The sequence below is a fragment of the Erithacus rubecula genome, assembly GCF_903797595.1.
Source record: "Erithacus rubecula genome assembly, chromosome: 12".
NCBI classification, from domain to species: Eukaryota; Metazoa; Chordata; class Aves; order Passeriformes; family Muscicapidae; genus Erithacus; species Erithacus rubecula.
This window is the reverse complement of record NC_136664.1, coordinates 7,890,923-7,907,049: the sequence shown is the minus strand read 5'-3', so window position 1 is coordinate 7,907,049 and position 16,127 is coordinate 7,890,923. Positions and strand designations below refer to the sequence as shown.

At 53.3% G+C, this 16,127-nt stretch overlaps 1 protein-coding gene across 1 annotated transcript; it reads left to right on the top strand.

Annotated features, from left to right (window-relative positions):
• The first annotated feature begins 3,894 nt into the window (after positions 1 to 3,894).
• On the top strand, positions 3,895 to 12,740 carry SLC12A3 (solute carrier family 12 member 3). The gene is made up of 26 exons (XM_079316515.1): positions 3,895 to 4,625; positions 4,883 to 5,041; positions 5,248 to 5,323; positions 5,452 to 5,547; positions 5,696 to 5,835; positions 6,027 to 6,137; positions 6,325 to 6,436; positions 6,684 to 6,814; positions 7,056 to 7,140; positions 7,471 to 7,625; positions 7,924 to 8,031; positions 8,256 to 8,379; positions 8,462 to 8,563; positions 8,653 to 8,808; positions 8,885 to 8,984; positions 9,402 to 9,513; positions 10,042 to 10,182; positions 10,366 to 10,472; positions 10,620 to 10,702; positions 10,885 to 10,953; positions 11,121 to 11,222; positions 11,394 to 11,505; positions 11,800 to 11,886; positions 11,977 to 12,112; positions 12,223 to 12,290; positions 12,581 to 12,740. The coding sequence occupies exons 1-26, from the start codon at positions 4,332 to 4,334 to the stop codon at positions 12,720 to 12,722; spliced, it is 3,108 nt and encodes a 1,035-aa protein (XP_079172641.1). The 5' UTR covers positions 3,895 to 4,331; the 3' UTR covers positions 12,723 to 12,740.
• Positions 12,741 to 16,127: the final 3,387 nt, after the last annotated feature.

The following is a 16,127-nucleotide window of genomic DNA, read 5'->3' as shown; positions in this document are numbered from 1 at the left end:
TACTCCTGGAATCAAACCACCTCCCATACAGAGAGTTTGGCAAGTCTGCATCTGTCCTCAGGCAACCAGTGACCTCAGCAAGAGAGGGACAATGTTTTCTGGAGTCTGGGAAGGGTGAGGGCCACCTTCCCCACTGTGCTTCCCTCTACCTGACCTGCCATTCATGCAGGGACAGAAGTCCTTTGGGGCTCAGCTCCTGCTGCCATTTCAGGACCTTGTCCTGTCTCTCCATCTCCTGCTCAGGAGAGCTTCATGCTGCCTCACTGGCTTGTTCTGATGTCCACTGTTGAACCTGGGGACCTTCTATAAGCAGTACACTACCCTTTCTCCATCTGCCCTTCAAGGAGGCTATAGCAGGTGCTTTCTGGTGTTTCTCAGCTTTCTTGGGTATTGGTAAAAGGGAAAGTTGATGTCTATATAGTTGGCTCTCTTTGTGCCCAGTGGTTGTGACTCCAGCCTTTGTTCACTTTTTAAGCTAATCAGAAACTGAATTATTTCATGCTTTCAAAATCCAAGATAATCCTGTGATGGACAGATGAGAATTAAACTCCAGGGAGTCCAAGTCTTGAGACTAACCCTGAAAAGGTAAGACCACAGCCCCATTTCAGTCAAGAGATTGTGGGTGTAACAGAAAATGCCACAGGTATTTGGAGTTAATTTATTACTTGTTGATTGTCCTGTGATTTCTTCTTAGGTTTGTGCAGGTGGTGGATGTTATATCCCATCCATCTTCCCACATTCCTCAGAGTGGCAGGTTCCAGCTCAGTGCCTGAGCCTGGCTCTGGCAAACCTGACTCCTCTGCATGACTTCAGGGGCTTTGCTGCTTTGAGGTAGATGCTGATGCACATACTGCTGCTTTGCTGAATAAGGCACCCCCATGATTTTCCAGATGTCCCTGTTTTCCCTCCACCTCATGCTGGAGAGAATAACCAGCTTCTGCTCCCTCAAGTTTTGCACCATCATGCTCTGACTTTGCTAATTTACAAGCTGAGCTTTTTCTAAATGCCTTATGAACTGCAAGGGTTTTTTGTGTTTGGTGTAGCCTGTTTGAAGGTGGTGTCACCATGAACAGGGAGTAGTGCTCAGTGTGCAGCTTGATGTTCATCTGAGCTGAATTCATTCTGAGTAAAAACTGACAAATCTTCTCTAAGTCAGTGGAGCTCTGCTCTTTATACACAAAGCAAGCCCAAATTAAGTTTAGGATAATTCCATTTGCTTTTTCCTGCTGTGAGACTAATCCCTGGCATTAAAAATCCTCTAGGTAGATGAGATGAACCAAAGGGTGACTCATTGGTTTGAGTAAAATACAGCTGAAGCTTGTGTTGCTGCAGGAGATCAGAGAGAAAAGTGAAAAGGTGTTTGCTGTGAGTGTGTGGGACAATCTTGTTCTGGTGTGGATGTAGCAGAGGCAGGTAGTCTCCAGGTCTGTGTCCCACAGTTTGGTGGTTCTGAAACATCCACACATGCTGCAATACCAGCACTGCAGCTCCTAAAGCTGCACCTCCTCCAAGGACCAAGGGCTGAGTGATGTGGTCTGGATTTACAGGGGAGTTGCAGGGAAATCTAGAAATACTCACTGTAAACTTCTGCTCTATGTTGCCTGTCTAGTAGGGGAAAAATTAGTTGAAGTCCTGCCCAGGGTTAACCTGGTAAGAACTACCCTGAGCTAAGGGAAGACAGTCAGCTCCTGTGGGAACTGGCACTGCTGAAATGTGCCTCGAGGGTGTCCTAAACACTGTCAGAAAGCTGGTGTCAGTGGGTCCTGTCTTCTCAGCTGCCTCTCTGAAGTTTTTCCAGATAACAATCAATTTAAGTATTTTCACCATTACCCCAGAGTATGCTGGTCATAGTCAAGGTATTGCCTATGGGTTACATTCCTACTCCACTGGCGTTTCTTGGATTTCCATGCTGAATGCAGATTCTGCAACTCAATAATCTGATTTTTTTGTTATGTTTTCTAGACCCTCTGACTGGATTAAACCTGCTAAATGAGGTGGCTTCTCTGTTCACCACCATTTCCTACTACTACTGCATTTATCTAAGACACTGCTTGGACCTTGTTCCTCGCAGTGGTGAAGGAATTTTGCTCAGAAAAAGTGAATTCCATGAACTTCCTTTGGTTTTGCTACTCTCCCAACCCTTGTCACCCCAGTTTCTCAAAGAAGCAAAATGTTTTCCTTCCAGCCTGGAAGAAGTAAGGGGATATTGTTAATTCCAGTTCTGTGTTCCTGGGGTGGGACAGCACCCAAATACTATCTCTGTTCATGTCCCTGTACCAGCATTTTTGTTCTCTTTCTCTCTGGGTTTGAAGTTGGAAGGATGGAAATGGTGTCTGGAATGAGTTCTGTGTTCCCACTAGGAAAGGTCACTGGCAGTTGGCTGAATAACCATCTCTTTTCTCTTCCCAGGCCTCCTTTGCTGCGGTGCTGAGAAACTGAGTCTGCTCTGCATGGTGGGTTGGCAGTGCTGAGCCCCTGCATCGATCCTGTGTCACTCAGGGCGGTAGGTTCCCTCTTCCACAGGGATGGAAACAGGTCAATTAAAGCCTGTTGGAATATAACACTTTGGCAGTCTTTAAAAGAAGCTCTCTAATGCACTGCACCATTCTCTGCTTAACTCGATTTTGGGTTCATTTGATGCGTTTAACATCCAGAACAAAGTGGGGGATCGGCTGGAAATGAGGGAAAGCCCTGCAGAAACAACTTGGCACCTCTTGGCTGTGAGTGGAGGGGCTGGAGGGCGGTGCAGAGCTCCCCGCCCTGCCCCAGCTCCCAGCGCTGCTCGGTATTGTTGCTGCAGCTGGTGTTGTGAATCAGGCCGACGACAAGCGCTTCCTACAATCCGGCTATTTCACTACACCAGGGTTGCATCATACCACTCGCTTCGCTCTTCGCCCTGGAGCCTCTGCCGGAGCATCTCTGACCCTGCTGTGTTTAACAGAGCCCCCCCCACCTCAGAGACTGGTCTGTGGTGTTTTGGGCAAATCTGCGGTTTTGATGAGACAATGAGGTTCTAAAATAAAGCCAGTTCTGCTGGGTGTGAGTCTGCTGGTGTGTCTGTTGTGAGAGGAAGCTGGTGTCCACTTTGTGGAGGGTACTGTGTGAGGCTCTTTCCTTGTCCTGCTGTGCAGGCTCTGAGGTGCTGTGCAGTGCTGGGAGGGCTGGGTGTGGATCCACACCAGGCTGCCTGCCCTCAGCTCCCCGGGTAAGCAGCTGTGCAGGGTGATCACGGCCGCCTGCCCTCGCACAAACCAGGGGGCTGGAGCAAGTCCTCAAAAATCAGGTCAGAATTTGTCTGTGAATGTAAAGACAGCCAGAGGCAGCAGGGCAGGCAGGCCCAATTTTCCATTAACTTGCTAAGCCACATGGAGCTGAAATTCCAATGGGCTGCCCTCAACTTTTATTGCTGGCCTTGTTTGCTGTCTTTGCTGATCTTATCTGTAACTGCTTTCCTGGCACATGTGACGGGGGCTGCAGGGGTGTAACAAGCACCCATCCCTCCCCCTGTCCTCGCCTGCTGTGGCTGTGGGGTTATGGCCATACAGCTTCAGCTTGTGTTTTGTGTGAATGAGGCAAAGGTTTAAGTGGTTTATTAACTCAGGGATGGGACTGGGGACAATTCTGAGCCCTGGGTCAGAAGGGAAAGGAGGCTGTGGGACCATGGGCATCTCTGCTGCCTGGTACTGAGAGCTGCCAGCTCCCAGCCCTGGACAAGCACAGACAGACTCACACTACTCTGTGCATCCTGGCTTCTCCAGCCCCCTGAAATGTGAGTCCCAGCAGGGGCATCCCTCAGACCCCTTGGTCATGCTCCCCCCTTCCCCTGGTTTCACTGTGAGATAAAGGTGCCGTTCCCCTCCCCACATCCGGCCCAGCTCAGTGCCACAGGCAGCATCTTGGAGACCAGCCAAGATGATTTACGAGATCCGACAGGTCTGGGGCAATATCCCAGAGAGGGGTGAGCGTGCGTGGGAGTCTTGCTCCCTTTTTCCATAATAAATCCCTGTGGGAACTGAATGTTCCTGGGCTGGGGCCGGAGGCAAACTCTGCGCTGCATTTCTCTGCTGATCTGTCCTTGGGACTTAATCTCAAATCCGTTATCGCTGCCCCCATCGAGCGCTGGGAGGCAGTGATGCCCATTATGGTGGTTTTGGTATCCCTTCCAGCTATTTTTTCCCCCTGACCAGCTTGGGGTGGTTCAAGCTGATTCCTTTCCTCTATTAGCATCAGTGGTGGGTGTGTGCCGGTCACCTCGCTCTGGTTTTGCGGGGTATAAAGCCGGCAAGCCCCTCTCCACCCTGTCCCCTCCTGGCCAGCTCAGGGCAGGGGCCATGGCCGAGCTGCCCATCCCAGATCTGCCCCCCGCCCGCTGCAGTGGCCGCTTCACCATCAGCACCCTCCTGGGCACGGAGGAGGCGGGCCGGGGTCCCTACACACCCACCGAGGGCTCCAGCTGTGACAGTGCCCAGCCCACCCAGCTGTCCAGCAGCACCCTCTGCAGCAGGACCTTTGGCTACAACACGGTGGATGTGGTGCCAGCCTACGAGCACTACGCCAACAGCAAGGGGGTGGGCGACCCCAGGAAGGGCAGGCCCTCGCTGGCTGACCTGCACTCCATCCTCAAGGTAACGGGGCTTGGCTGTACCCACAGCATCTCTGGCAGCCCCTGGCCGTGCTGCTGGTCCCTGCAATCTGTCTGGTGGGTCACTGCGCCTCCTGCCTCTCTTGCCATAAATGGTGCTGTGCCAACTGCACATCCCCAAGAAGGCCCTGGGAGAAGCCAGAGGATCCAGCTGTTTCCAGCTGTGTGCTCAACCAGAGCACTGTCTCCAGGGACAGCTGCCTGAAGCCCACCCTCACTTGCCTTCCCCTCGTCCCACAGCCTGACCCAGGCCGCCTTTGCACGCCGGTGCCTGAGCTGCAGCAGAGCAATGGCCTGCCAGAGGCCGGCCTGGAGGCCGGGCTGGAGGAGGCAGAAGGGGAGCCAGGCAGAGACTCCGTGCCAGAACCTGTCCGCTTTGGATGGGTGAAGGGCGTCATGGTGAGTGTGACCCATCCTCCTGCCCTGTAAGCATTTTAACCTTGTTGCATTTTTCCCAATGTCTCTGTTTTTGCAAGCACATGTGCTTTGAGCAATTCCCTGCCCTCCTCGTGGGGTGGTTTTCTCTGAGGAGCAGCAGGGCTGGCATGGTTTGGCCATCCCCAGGTGTCAATGCCCTGGTGGCCAGTTCCCCTCTGTCCCCCCAGATTCGCTGCATGCTGAACATTTGGGGAGTTATCCTGTACCTGCGCTTGCCCTGGATCACCGCCCAGGCAGGAATCGGTGCGTGCTGCAGCTCACCGTGGGCTGGACAGTGGCACTGAGCCCATCATCACCCATCACCTGGGGGTGGTGGGACTCCTGGGGAAGGCTGGGGGATACAGGAGTGAAGCAATGCCCTTTCTCTACAGCCCTGACGTGGGTCATCATCCTCATGTCTGTGACAGTGACCACCATAACCGGCTTGTCCATCTCTGCCATTTCCACCAATGGCAAAGTGAAGTCAGGTAGCTGTGTTCTCTCTCAGCCACTCCAGGGGTTTCTTTTTCCTGGGGCTGCCCCACGAATATGAACTCCTGGCATGGGCTGTGAGGTGTGGGGGAACCCCAAAACCATGAGGGAAGCAGCAATGCCACGGGGTGTTCCCTGCCTCAGGAGGCACCTACTTCCTCATCTCACGGAGCCTGGGGCCGGAGCTGGGCGGCTCCATCGGGCTGATCTTTGCCTTTGCAAACGCCGTGGCTGTGGCCATGCACACCGTGGGCTTTGCAGAAACTGTCCGGGACCTGCTGCAGGTAAGAAAGCAGCTCTGGGTCCCAGTGCCCCCCCTACCCCTCTATCCCCACCTTCTCCTTGCACAACCTCTAGTGATTGTCTATATTTGTGTTATCATTGGACCATTGGCTACTACAACTCACAGGGAAAAAAAAAGTAGTTTGGCAAGAAGAGAGTTATTTCCATGCTGTGAATAGTTCCTCTTCCCCAGGAGCACAATTCCCTCATCGTGGACCCCACCAATGACATCCGAATCATTGGGGTCATCACTGTGACGGTGCTGCTGGGCATCTCCCTGGCTGGCATGGAATGGGAGGCCAAGGTAACCCTCACTCCTGCTCATATTTTTCTCCTGAGTTTATAAGAGCTGTCCCTGATGCCCACTAGGCATCTGAGGAGCAGAGGACACCTGTAGCTCCCCAAAAATAGGCATGGGTTTTTCCTAATGCATTCTTCACTTTCTGTGCTCAAATGCTCAGTCTTTCAGCTGGCTCTTTCTGGTCTGGCAGGCACAGATACTGTTCTTCCTGGTCATCTTGGTTTCCTTCATTAACTACCTGGTGGGGACAGTGATCCCAGCCACTGCTGAGAAACAAGCAAAGGGCTTCTTCAGCTACCGAGGTGGGTCCACCACAGGCTGGGGTTGCACTCAGCAGGTCCAAGTGCATCTCTGGAGCCTGGCTCTTTGCAATTGGGGGGAGATGTTTGCTGCAGGAAAGTGTCCCTTGCTGAGAGATGTCATTAAAAGCACAGTGTCCCCTCCCATGGGGTCCCTGCTATCAGCACTATGCCCCCAGCCAGTGCTGAGGTGCTTTAGCCAGGAAAAAGTAACTGAGAGGCCCCAAATGCTTCTCTGCTTCCTCCCCAGCTGATATCTTTGCTCAGAATTTTGTGCCCAACTGGCGTGGACCTGAGGGCTCCTTCTTTGGCTTGTTTTCCATTTTCTTCCCATCAGCAACGGGCATCCTGGCTGGGGCCAACATTTCAGGTGACCTGAAGGTGGGTTGTGACTGTTGCTGCCTGAGACTGTGTTTCTCAGGGCTCAAGCCCTATTTTCCCTGGGGCTTTCATTTTGATCCAACCATTAGACTTTGTTGTATTTCTCCTGGAAACTTTGGATTCAGCCAGGAGATGCTCAGTGAATTAAAATTCCTCTTGTAGAGCAGCGATAAATAAACTATTTGCATTAGCACTGTTGCTGGAAAGCTGTCTTACATATCACTGCAACTCCCTTGGGCAGGATCCTGCTGTGGCTATCCCCAAGGGCACCTTGATGGCCATCTTCTGGACCACTGTGTCCTACCTGGTGCTTTCTGCTACCATTGGTAAGCAGTCCTCAGGTGCAGTGGGTGAGGCAGCTGGGCTGGCCCCCACCCAAATTGGGTGGCCTGGGAGGATGTGTAGGAGCCAGGAGCAAGCTGTGGACACTGGCACTGATATCCCAGTGTGAGTGGCACAGGTGCCAGACCTTGTTCCTATCCCCACGTGGGGCAGAGTCATCCTGGTGGGCAGTGGAGCTCAAGGCATTGCTTAAAGCCATCGTGGGTCAGCCCCATGGCAGGGAATGGGAGTTGTCACAGGCAACAGGCAGTGGGGCTGGGCTTCATGAAACTGTGGAGAGTTGCCAGCCCTGCTGTAGCCCTGTGTCCCCCCAGGTGCCTGTGTGGTCCGAGATGCCTCAGGCAGCCTGAATGACAGCGTGGCCGTGGGCTCTCCGGGCTGTGAGGGACTGGCCTGCAGCTTGGGCTGGAACTTCACTGCCTGCACCCAGCAGCGGAGCTGCCGCTACGGGCTCAGCAACTACTACCAGGTACTGCCCAGAGCCACGACCAACCCCACCCTGCTCCTGCTCCAGGCTGCAATGGATGGCTTTCCCAGGGCAGCTGCATGCCTGGCACACCCCTGCCATCCTGGAGGGCACCCATGCTCTTGAAACAGACATGTTTCAACAGGAAGACACCAAAAGCCCAGTGGCTGGACTTTGCTGCCTGGATAATGTTAAAAGAAATGCAGCAGGATGGGGCCCGGGGCTGGAAATCCCTCAGGGCTGGGGTGGAGGTTGGTACACCAGGGATGCTGGGGTTCCTGATCCCCTGGTTTTCATGCAGAGCATGAGCATGGTGTCTGGATTTGGCCCCCTCATTACAGCAGGGATCTTTGGTGCTACCCTCTCCTCGGCATTGGCCTGCCTTGTCTCAGCCCCTAAAGTCTTCCAGGTGAGGGGGTGGTATCTGCACACCCCAGCTCCTCTTCCTGAGCTCAGCAGTGGGTGATGCTCCTTGGTGCAGGGCTCTGCATCCTGGGGCAAGGAGGATGCTGCTGTCAACACAGGGCACGCATCCAGTTTGGCCCTTGCTCTTACGGATGCAGAAGCCACCATGGCACTGCCAGCCCATGTCCCTGGCAAAGCCTGCTGTCCCCACTGCATCTCTCCTTGCAGTGTCTCTGCAAGGACCAGCTCTATCCTCTCATCGGCTTCTTCGGGAAGGGCTACGGGAGGAACAGCGAGCCCATCCGTGGCTACATGCTCACCTATGTCATTGCCGTTGGCTTTATCCTCATCGGTAGGTGCTGGCTGCCCCAGCACCCTGAGCAGGGAGCCTCAGCCCCCACCACTGACATCTCACTGTCCTCCTCCTCCCACAGCTGAGCTCAATGCCATCGCCCCCATCATCTCCAACTTCTTCCTCTGCTCCTACGCCCTCATCAACTTCAGCTGCTTCCACGCCTCCATCACCAACTCCCCAGGTGGGCTGTGCCAGCCGGGCCGTGCTCCGCGCGCCGGCTGCGCGTGGCTCCGCGTCCCGGCAGCGGCCGCTCTGTGTGTTTGCGTGCAGGCTGGCGACCCTCCTTTCGGTATTACAGCAAGTGGGCTGCGCTCTTTGGAGCGGCTGTCTCAGTGGTGATCATGTTCCTGCTGACCTGGTGGGCAGCCCTCATCGCCTTTGGCATTGTCATCTTCCTCCTAGGATATGTCCTCTATAAAAAGCCGGGTGGGTGTGGTAACCTGGCACTGACGATGCCCCAGAAGGTGTCTGGCCCTGTTGCTAATCCATCTTCCCCATGCAGATGTCAACTGGGGCTCCTCCATGCAAGCCAGTTCCTACAACATGGCCCTCAACTACTCAGTGGGGCTGAGTGAAGTGGATGAGCACATCAAGAACTACAGGCAAGGGCAGCTCATCACAGTGCTGGGCACTGAGGGAGTGGGATGAAGAGCCAGCTCCTGCCTCCAGTAAACCCAGGGAGGCTTTGTGCCCATGGCCACACCCTCACTACCACCCTCAGTAACCAGGAGCTACAGCAAAATGCTCTGTCTCCAAAATCCCGTGTCCGTGCCATGTAAGGTAGAAAACTGGGCAAACCCTCCCCTCCCTGTACCAGGCAGACACAGACACATTGGTCTAATCTGATATAAAAAGACCAAAGAGTGATACTGCACCTTCAGGCCACATAATGTTTTCTCATTCTAAAGATGCTCCCTATAGTTGCCACTAGCCAAGCATGGGAGAAGAGTCATGTCTCATTCCAAAAAGGCTGGATGTCTCCAAAGGGTCATTCCTCACTCCTTTTCCCCTGCCTGCAGACCACAGTGCCTGGTGCTGACTGGCCCACCCAACTTCCGCCCGGCGCTGGTGGATTTTGTGGGGACCTTCACCAAGAACCTCAGCCTGATGCTCTGTGGCAACGTGCTGATTGTGAGTCACCTGCAGAAGCTGGTCGGTTCCTTGTCTTGGGACCTCTGGCCACTGGTGGGTGCTGGGCTGGGAAATCCAGTTGTATGCTGGTGGGCTCACAGGGTGTGCCCACTTGTGTGCTGCTAGATGATGACGTGTCAACTGGAAGCCTCTCTGAGTTGTTAAGCAATACTGGTGAAGCATCAGGATGTCCCTGTGGGCTTGTGGCTTCCCTTTGCCAATTAATTGTGGAAGATTTGGAAGGATGAAGTAGTTGCTTAGAGGACATGGGGGTCCTGCAGCCCTGAAGTCTCCAGAGCAATTGGGTGCAGTAAGAACCAGCTCACCTACACCACAGGACTATTGGGATTGTGTGCACTGCCTGTCAGCTCCCTGGATTCACTAGTTTTCTTGGCTGTGATTGCAACCTCCCATGTGTGCAGTGGTTACCTTTTGCCAATGATTTGGGAAGAGAGGAGCTAGAAGTCCTTGGTGGCAAGACCACTAGTTGGAAGGGGCTGCCTGAGCTCCTGCCCCTGATTCCTGCAGGGACCACGGAAGCAGAAGATGCCAGAGTCCCGGCTGATGGCAGACGGCCACACTAAGTGGCTAACGAAGAGGAAGATCAAAGCTTTCTACACGGATGTGGTGGCTGAGGATTTGAGAAGTGGTGTCCAAATGCTCATCCAGGTACAGCCACCACTGGCCTTCCAGCAGCAGGGTCCCTCATCTTTGTCACAGCCTGGGGGAGCTGTGACTCCCCTCCATCATCTCCAGGCACCCCCCTTTGTATTGCTCCCCCATGGAGTGGGCTGACACCACCTGTGTGCATCTGTCCCTGCAGAGGGGTCTCATAGGGACATTTATCCATAGGCAGCTGGCCTTGGGAAGATGAGACCTAACATCTTAGTGCTGGGCTACAAGAGGGACTGGCGGACGGCATCTCCACAGAGCCTGGAGGACTACGTGGGCATCCTGCAGTACGGCCACCCCGGCTCCTCTGCCCCTTGGGGACACTGGCACCTGGTGGTGGCCCCGCGGTCGCTGAGGGCTGCAGCCACATGCCCAGGGTCCAGCTGGGCTGACAGTGCCACCCCCATTAACTGCCTTGTCCTCCCTCCTTCCAGCGACGCTTTCGATTTCAAGTACGGTGTGTGCTTGATGCGGATGAAGGAAGGGCTGAATGTTTCCCGAGTGCTGCAGGCACATGGTAAGTGGTTCTGGGCAGCCAGGGAGGCACAGAGACATGGAGCTGTGGGATGTGCCAGCCAGCACCATGTCCCCAGACAAAGGTCACAGTCCTGGCAGGATACCACTCCTGTTCTGGGATCAAAGGGGATGGGCACAGTGAGGCACTACTGTGCTGCCCTTGCTCTTCTCCTCCTTCCTCAGTTAACCCCACGTTTGAGGCAGCAGAGCACCCCAAGAACGGCACTGGCAGCAAAGCTGCCCCAGGCACAGGTAGGTTGGTCTTGGCTTGTGACCATGCAGAGCATCCCCAGCAATGAGGATAATTTTGCAGGCAGGGTGGGGGTTCCAAGCACTGATGGGGATCAGGAGGAAGTGATGCCTTTAATCTGTGGCCAGTGGTGCCCTTTGCTGACACCAGGACCCTCTTGCCCTGGCAGTGGACCCCACCGCCTTGGCCAGTGAGCAGCAGGCAAGCACCATCTTCCAGGGCCAGCAGGGCAAGAAGACCATTGACATTTACTGGCTCTTTGATGACGGAGGTAACCCTCACCTTCCATCTGCCCAGATAATGTGAGCCCAGCACCTCCACCACGGTGCCCAGGAGGGCTCAGTCCCTGCTAAATGGGACCAGGGAATCCAGGCCAGGCCTTTGGCATCAAGGAAACACTGGTGAGCCTGGGCTGCATCTCCCACGGGTGTTTTGGGGACAGGTCTCACGCTGCTCATCCCCTACCTCCTGGGGCGCAAGAAGCGGTGGGGAAAGTGCAAAATCCGCGTGTTTGTCGGCGGGCAGATCAACAGGATGGACGAGGAGAGGAAGGCGTAAGTGCTGGCAGCCACTGCACCTCTTAGCAACTTGGCCACCACCACTGTCCCATGGGTGGTGACACAAGCTGCTTCCCATCCTGCTGAGCCCTCACAGCTTTGCCATAATGGGATCTGTGAGCTCTGACCTGGCTGCTTTACTCATTTCTCTGGAAATCAGTGAGGCTGCAGAGTGGGAAAACCCAAAGTGCAAACTGAGGCCAGCAGCAGGGTTTTCTGCTGTGGCAGGTCCCTGTCAGAGCTACTACTCCCTGCTAACTTTGAGGAAATGTGTCCTTTTCCCTCCATTAGGATTGTGTCTCTGCTGAGCAAGTTCCGCCTCGGCTTCCATGAGGTCCACATCCTCCCTGACATCAACCAGAAACCCCGGCCAGAGCAGTAACCACCCCCCTCCCCTTCTCTGTGCCCCCCCAGCACCCCCAAACCTGCCCAGACCCTCTTCCTCAGCACTGTCTGCCTGTGTTGCAGCATCAAGAGGTTTGATGAACTCATCGCTCCCTTCAGGCTGAACGATGGCTTCAAAGATGAGGCCACAGTGAATGAGATGAGACAGGGCTGTCCCTGGAAGATCTCTGATGAGGAGGTCGATAAAAACAGAGCCAAGGTAGCACCAGTGCTGGGGGGACTCCTGCAAAGGGTCTCCTGCTTTTTAGACAAAATTCAGTCTTTCTGGAAACCATTATTTTGTGTTTCTCAATGCTCTTTGCTCCACAGTCACTCCGACAAGTGAGGCTGAATGAGATTTTGTTGGATTACTCACGAGATGCAGCACTCATAGCCATGTAGGTGCCAGTAATGCCCTAAACCCCATTTCTTGCCCTATGGGAATGGTCCCTCTGGATGTTCCCCCCTCCCTGTGTGGGGAGATCCCACACACACACCCTAATGCTGTGGTGAGACAGTGCTGCACCACAGGGAAAATGCCTTGCAAGACACCAAGGTCTCCAGCCTGGGTGCTGTCGGGTGGGAGGATGTGGTGCTGCCCCTTTCTAGGGGAATCACTGCAGTGGAGTGAGAGAGGGGCTGTGGCAGGGCTGTGTGCCCCTGCCTCATGCCCCTTGCTGTGCTGCAGCACCCCGCCCATCGGCAGGAAGGGACGCTGCCCCAGCTCCCTCTACATGGCCTGGCTCGAGACCCTCTCACAGGACCTGAGACCCCCCATCATCCTCACACGAGGAAACCAAGAGAATGTGTTGACCTTTTACTGCCAATAAAACCTCCTGGATCCCTGATGGCTTGGGATGTGAATTTTTCAGGCCAGTTTTGTTCCTGGAGCACACTCCTCTAGGAGTTTGGGGAAGCATTGAAAGCAGGGTGGTTACCAGCCCTCTAGAAATGCCCACCAGGCACAGCTGCCACCCTCTTACAAACACAGAGCCAGGCAGGGGAGGTGTGGGGTCCTGCACCTGCATGCCCAGGAGAGCCCAAGGGATGTGCAGGGACTGAACACAGGGCCCAGCACAGCCACTGGCCCAGGGTGGGAACAGCCCCAGGGGCAGGGAGCAGGTTGGCACCAAGCCTAGGCACTGCAGGGCCCCAGCATGTCCCCTCAGGGACAGGGACAGCAGCTAAGCCTGTCCCCAACAACTGAGCAGCAGCAAAATGTCACCTCAGACTGTGGGGCCTGGCTGCAGATGCAGGCCCAGCTCCCAGTGGAGACAACATTTACCACCAGAACCAGGACATTGCTGGTGCAGGTGGCCCCAAGCAAAGCAGAAATGCAGCTCATTTGCAAAAGTACAACCCAGGCCCCTTTGTCATGCTGCAGAAGAAACACACAACATTCATTCACCTCAAGAATTACAGAATTTACTGATAATCACCACCAGGATTAGGAGTGTCAGTAGAAAAATAAAATGTACAGAATTTTCAATCATATAAAGATTTGTTCATGACAGCTGTGAGCAAGAGGAAGCCAGGTGGGAGCAGGGGGATGTCACACACAGGGAGCAGGGCCACAAGTCCTGGCACAAGTGGCTGTGCCTCCAGGACAGGCAGCTTCTCCAGAAGGTGTTTGCTTCACCAGCACACTGACTGGGCTCCCCAGCACAGGCTCACAACACTGCCAAGCCCAGGACACCTCAGTGATGATGTTTTTGCTGGCTCTTTGTTGTTTTTGGCAAGTTTGGCTGAGCAAAGTCTACCAACACATGATGAAAACTGAAGGGATTCCTCCATGTCTCACTTGGAATGGCCAAACCAGTGAGGGGAGCAAAGTGCCACAAGTGCTTCAACTGCCATCTGGTGCTTCAACTCAAGGCTACTCCTCCTTTCTGTTTAGCTCTGGTTTATCTGGAGAGGGGGGCTGCCAGCAGAGTGAAGGATGCTCTGTGAGCACCAAGGTGATACAAAAAGCTTGCCTCCTGTGCTAGTATGTCAAGACAAATCAGCTGATTGTTCACCTTTTATGCAATAATTCCCTGAAAATTTTACAGCATCCAGGCGTAGAGAGACAGTGCCAGCTCCAAACACTCCAAACAGGGTCAAGCCATCAACTCTTCACGTAAACCAGAACCCCCTCAAAAGAGACTCTTGGAGATCCCAAGGGATAGAAACTGGAGGTTTTCAGTTCACCCAGCACTGAGTGACTTTACTGAGCAATTTTTCACTTGTTCTGAGCTCTGTAACAGCCCAATTTGTGTCTTGCACCCCTTGCCAGGAAACCTCCTCTTGCTGTAGCACGGGGCACAGGGATAAAGTGCTTTCTCAGTTGCAATCAGCTTAATGGCTATTGAGTGGTGCCAGGCACCAGGCAGGGTAAAGGAGAGCACAGCAGGTGCTCAGGACACTGGCTCTTGGTGTCACCTGAAAGGTAAAGCCAGACCCACCCTATCCAAATTCCATGAGATACTTTTAATCTATCCAGGAAAACACAGGATGATTCCAGTAAATCAAACCATGCACTCTGTGCACATGTTGAAATACAAAGTGGGAAGGGGGAAAAGAAAGCAAGCTTATTCCTTCTTTTTCATTGTTTCTGCCCTGGCAGGAAGACTGGCTCTCTAGAAGCAGTACAGCACACAGGGCTCTCCCCAGATCCAGGGTTTAGTGTATGTTACACCACTTGGACCTCACCCACCTAAGGAGAAGAATTCACATTAAATTATTTCCTAAACTGCCTATCTCTATTCCCTGATTTAACATAGGCTAAAATTTAGAGTAATCTCAGTAAGTAGCTCCTGCAAAACATGTCTCACCATCAACAGACCACTTCAGAGGAGTCTGTGCATAAAGAAACCCTTTTCCATGATATACACAATGCCCTGTTGAAGGATCACAGAATCAATTTACTTTAGAAAAGCCCTCTGAGATCGAGTCCAACCTCTGACTGGTCACCACCTTGTCATCCATATCATGGCACTGAGTGCCACATCCAGTCATTCCAGCATGAGGACATGGGCTCATGGTAGATAAATGGTCCCAGGAAATGCTGCAGGTACAAAAGGAACAGATTTGAAACCAGGGGAATTCAGTAAAGACACAGATGGGAACTGTTCCCTGAAAGGCTGGACACAGACAGCACTTTCCCTCTGCAGCCAACAAGGTTGAGCTGGGTACAAACATAGACCACAACAAACCTCTGGGGCTGGCTACACTGCCCAAACACATCCCTGGAATTCAACCTCAGTTTCCCAAAGAACCAAGCCCCAGGAAACACCCAGTTAGCTGCTCAAGTGCCCCAGCCATGTGGCACAACTTGGGGCACAAGTGCAGAGCTGCCAATTAGTCACTTAAAACCAAAACAACTAAAAAATTTCATGAGGAGACAGTACTGCATGTGGATAGGGGTTGATTTGGGACTGTGTTCACATGGACACAGGAATCACCCAGGCTCCTGTCAGGAGCCTAGCAGCTCTCCCAGCCCCTGGCATGCTGTTGGCTGGATGCTGAAAACACAGCACAGTCCCCACTCCAGGGACACCCCAGATCACAACCCAGCCTGGCCATGCAGCTCTCAGCAGCAGCAAGAGGGATTTTATTCAAGCTGGCCAATGCCACTTCCAGATCAGTGCAGACACCCAGCTCCTCCACACCAACATGAACAGCAGCAGCAAGGGAGAATGGGCTCATTTGAAAATTTGAATCTCTTTCAAAGCCTAAGGAGAAGCTGTGCATGCCCACATGTACCTGGGATTTCTGGAGTGCCCATTCTACTGTGCTCTGCCTCTGGGCAGAAGGGCGTTGCTGTAATAAAATTCACAAAATCTTTTTTACAACAGTTATTTCCCCTGCACAACATTCACAGCCAAAGTTTCCAGACAGAAATTTGCACTCTCATCCATCTACAATGAGTTCTCCTTCTGCTGCTCCCAAATCCACTACGGCTATGACCTGGTATTAAGAAGTTTGGGCCAGGAAGAAAACAATTTTTTTTTTTTTAATTAAAAAAACTGACATTAAAAGAGCTTCTGGTTCACTCAAAACCAAGCAACAAAGCAGTGAGTGAGCAGTGAGGACACAATGTCATTCTGGTCCTGTTCCTACCCCAGCACAGCTGGTGTCACATTTTAGTCATGTCCTGCTGCTACAATTCATCACTGGTGAAAGGTACACGGGTCTCCTCCTCTGGTAGCATTTTCCTACCCTCCAGATAAATAAATTTCACTTGGCACTTAATG